Source organism: Aptenodytes forsteri, unplaced genomic scaffold (genome assembly GCF_000699145.1).
Source record: "Aptenodytes forsteri isolate BGI_AS27 unplaced genomic scaffold, ASM69914v1 Scaffold110, whole genome shotgun sequence".
Classification (NCBI taxonomy): domain Eukaryota; kingdom Metazoa; phylum Chordata; class Aves; order Sphenisciformes; family Spheniscidae; genus Aptenodytes; species Aptenodytes forsteri.
Genome location: NW_008794583.1, coordinates 440,820 through 442,810, shown reverse-complemented (window position 1 = coordinate 442,810; position 1,991 = coordinate 440,820). Strand labels below are relative to the sequence as shown.

The 1,991-nt window shown below is 70.5% G+C and overlaps 1 protein-coding gene across 1 annotated transcript in view; it reads left to right on the top strand.

The window, feature by feature from the left end:
* Positions 1-49: 49 nt before the first annotated feature.
* The window catches only part of NPR1 (natriuretic peptide receptor 1), an 18,829-nt gene continuing 16,887 nt past the window's right edge, over positions 50-1,991 (top strand). Inside the window, 6 exon segments of the mRNA XM_009272596.1 lie at positions 50-386; positions 494-633; positions 635-694; positions 1,064-1,177; positions 1,549-1,684; positions 1,847-1,963. Coding sequence (XP_009270871.1) covers positions 50-386; positions 494-633; positions 635-694; positions 1,064-1,177; positions 1,549-1,684; positions 1,847-1,963 — 904 coding nt within the window.

Here is a 1,991-nt window from a genome sequence, read left to right as displayed (position 1 = left end):
TCGGCGTGTGCTATTTTGGGGCCCCACAGTCCTGGTGGGTGGCACGGCCATGCCCCGTGCCGGGCAGCAGCCCGGCTGGGGGCCCGCCGGCACCACGACCCAGTGCCAAAGGGGACCATGGCAGTGGGGGCAGGCGGCACCCACCGGGGTCACCACGCTGCTGAGAATCAATCTCTGCCGGCGATCTGGGCCACAGGGAGGAGGAAACGGAGTCGGGAAAACAGGAAACCTCGGCCTGGCGCCCGCGGCGGAGGGCAAAGGCGGGCAGGGCACGGGGGGGCAGGCAGCGGGGTTCGGGACCCCCTGCTACTGGGCATCCCGCTCGGCCCCCCTCCACCCGCTGGGCGGCACGACCCACCACACGTCCCCTCCCGAGATTCCGCATCGCGCGTTAACCGGGACCCCCCCCCGCCCCGGGATGCTGGCCTGGGGTTTTGGGGTCCCCCGGGGACGGGGGTTCTTGGGGTGCCATGAGCCGTCTCGCCCCACGCAGTCGTCTACGTGTGCTGCGCCCCGGAGACGCTGCGGGAGCTGATGCTGCAGGCAGGGCGCGAGGGGCTGACCCACGGCGACTACGCCTTCTTCTACATCGACATCTTCGGGGCCAGCCTGCAGGGCAGCCGCTTCCCCGAGCCCGCAGCGACGGGGGAGGGGGGGGGCCCGCCACGACGCCAGCGCCCGGCAAGCCTTCGAGGTGAGCCCGAGGCTCCGCACGGGCACCCACCGCGCACGCGTGTGCACGTGCACAGGCACCCGCCCACGTGTGCGTACCCCGGCACGGGGAGCAGGGCCGTGGTGGGTGCCGGAGCTGGCGGAGCAGCCCCCACCTCCCCCCGGTTCGTTCCCCACTGCTGGCAGCCGCCGAGGAGGAAGGAAACGAGATTAATGGCCCCGGGTCCCAGCTCCGGCGCTGCCTGGAGCAGAGGCTATTAATAGGCACGGCAGAAAGGCAGGCAGTCCCTGCCCACAGCCTGGGACCCCCGTCCCCGAGGGGACCGGGCAGGGTCCCCGTCCCCAGCGGGATCCAGCCAGCCCCGCTGCCAGCCGCTCTCCCCCATCCCAGGCCGTCACCATCATCACCTACAAGGAGCCCGAAAACCCCGAGTACCGGCCTTTCCTGGTGCGGCTGAAGGAGGAGGCGCTCGCCCACTTCAACTTCTCCATGAAGGACGGCTTGGTGGGACACAGGGGAATGGAGCTGGGAAAGCTGGGGGGGCACGGGGCTAGGGGGGCGCAGGAGGGAGCTGGGGCTGCTCAGGGATACGGGAGGGAGCTGGGGACAAGGGGACATAGGATGGAGCTGGAGGTGCTGGGGGACACGGGATGGAGCTGAGGACAAGGGGACATGGGATGGAGCTGGAGGTGCTGGGGGATACAGGATGGAGCTGGGGACAAGGGGACGAGGGGGCATGGGACGGAGCCAGGGACGCAGGGTGGAGCCAAGGCCGCTGGGATCAAGGAGCTGCGGGATGACCTGTGGCTGCCGGGAATGAGGGGACGGGGACCCCCTCCTGTGCCCCGTCCCCCAGCCATCTCCGTTGCCCCCAGATGAACTTCATCGCGGCTGCCTTCCACGACGGGGTGCTGCTCTACGCCCAGGCCGTCAATGAGACGCTGGAGCGGGGCGGCTCCATCACCAACGCCTCCGCCATCACCCGCCAGATGTGGAACCGCACCTTCTACGGTGAGCCTCATCCCCGTCTCCCCCCCGTCCCCACACCGGCTGGGTGCTGCCTGCCAGGCGTCCGCCTGCCCCGCTCCCAGGATGGTATTTTGGGATCGGAGCCCCCACCCATGGGCTGGGGTCCCCGGGGTCCCCCTCCAGCCCTTCACCCTCCGTCCCCAGGTGTCACCGGCTTCCTGAAGATCGACGAGAACGGGGACCGGGAGAGCGACTACTCCCTGTGGGACATGGACCCCGCGCAGGGGGACTTCCAGGTGAGCCCCGGCGTGGGGGCAGCCGGTCCCATGGGGCAGCCGGGGGCCTCCTC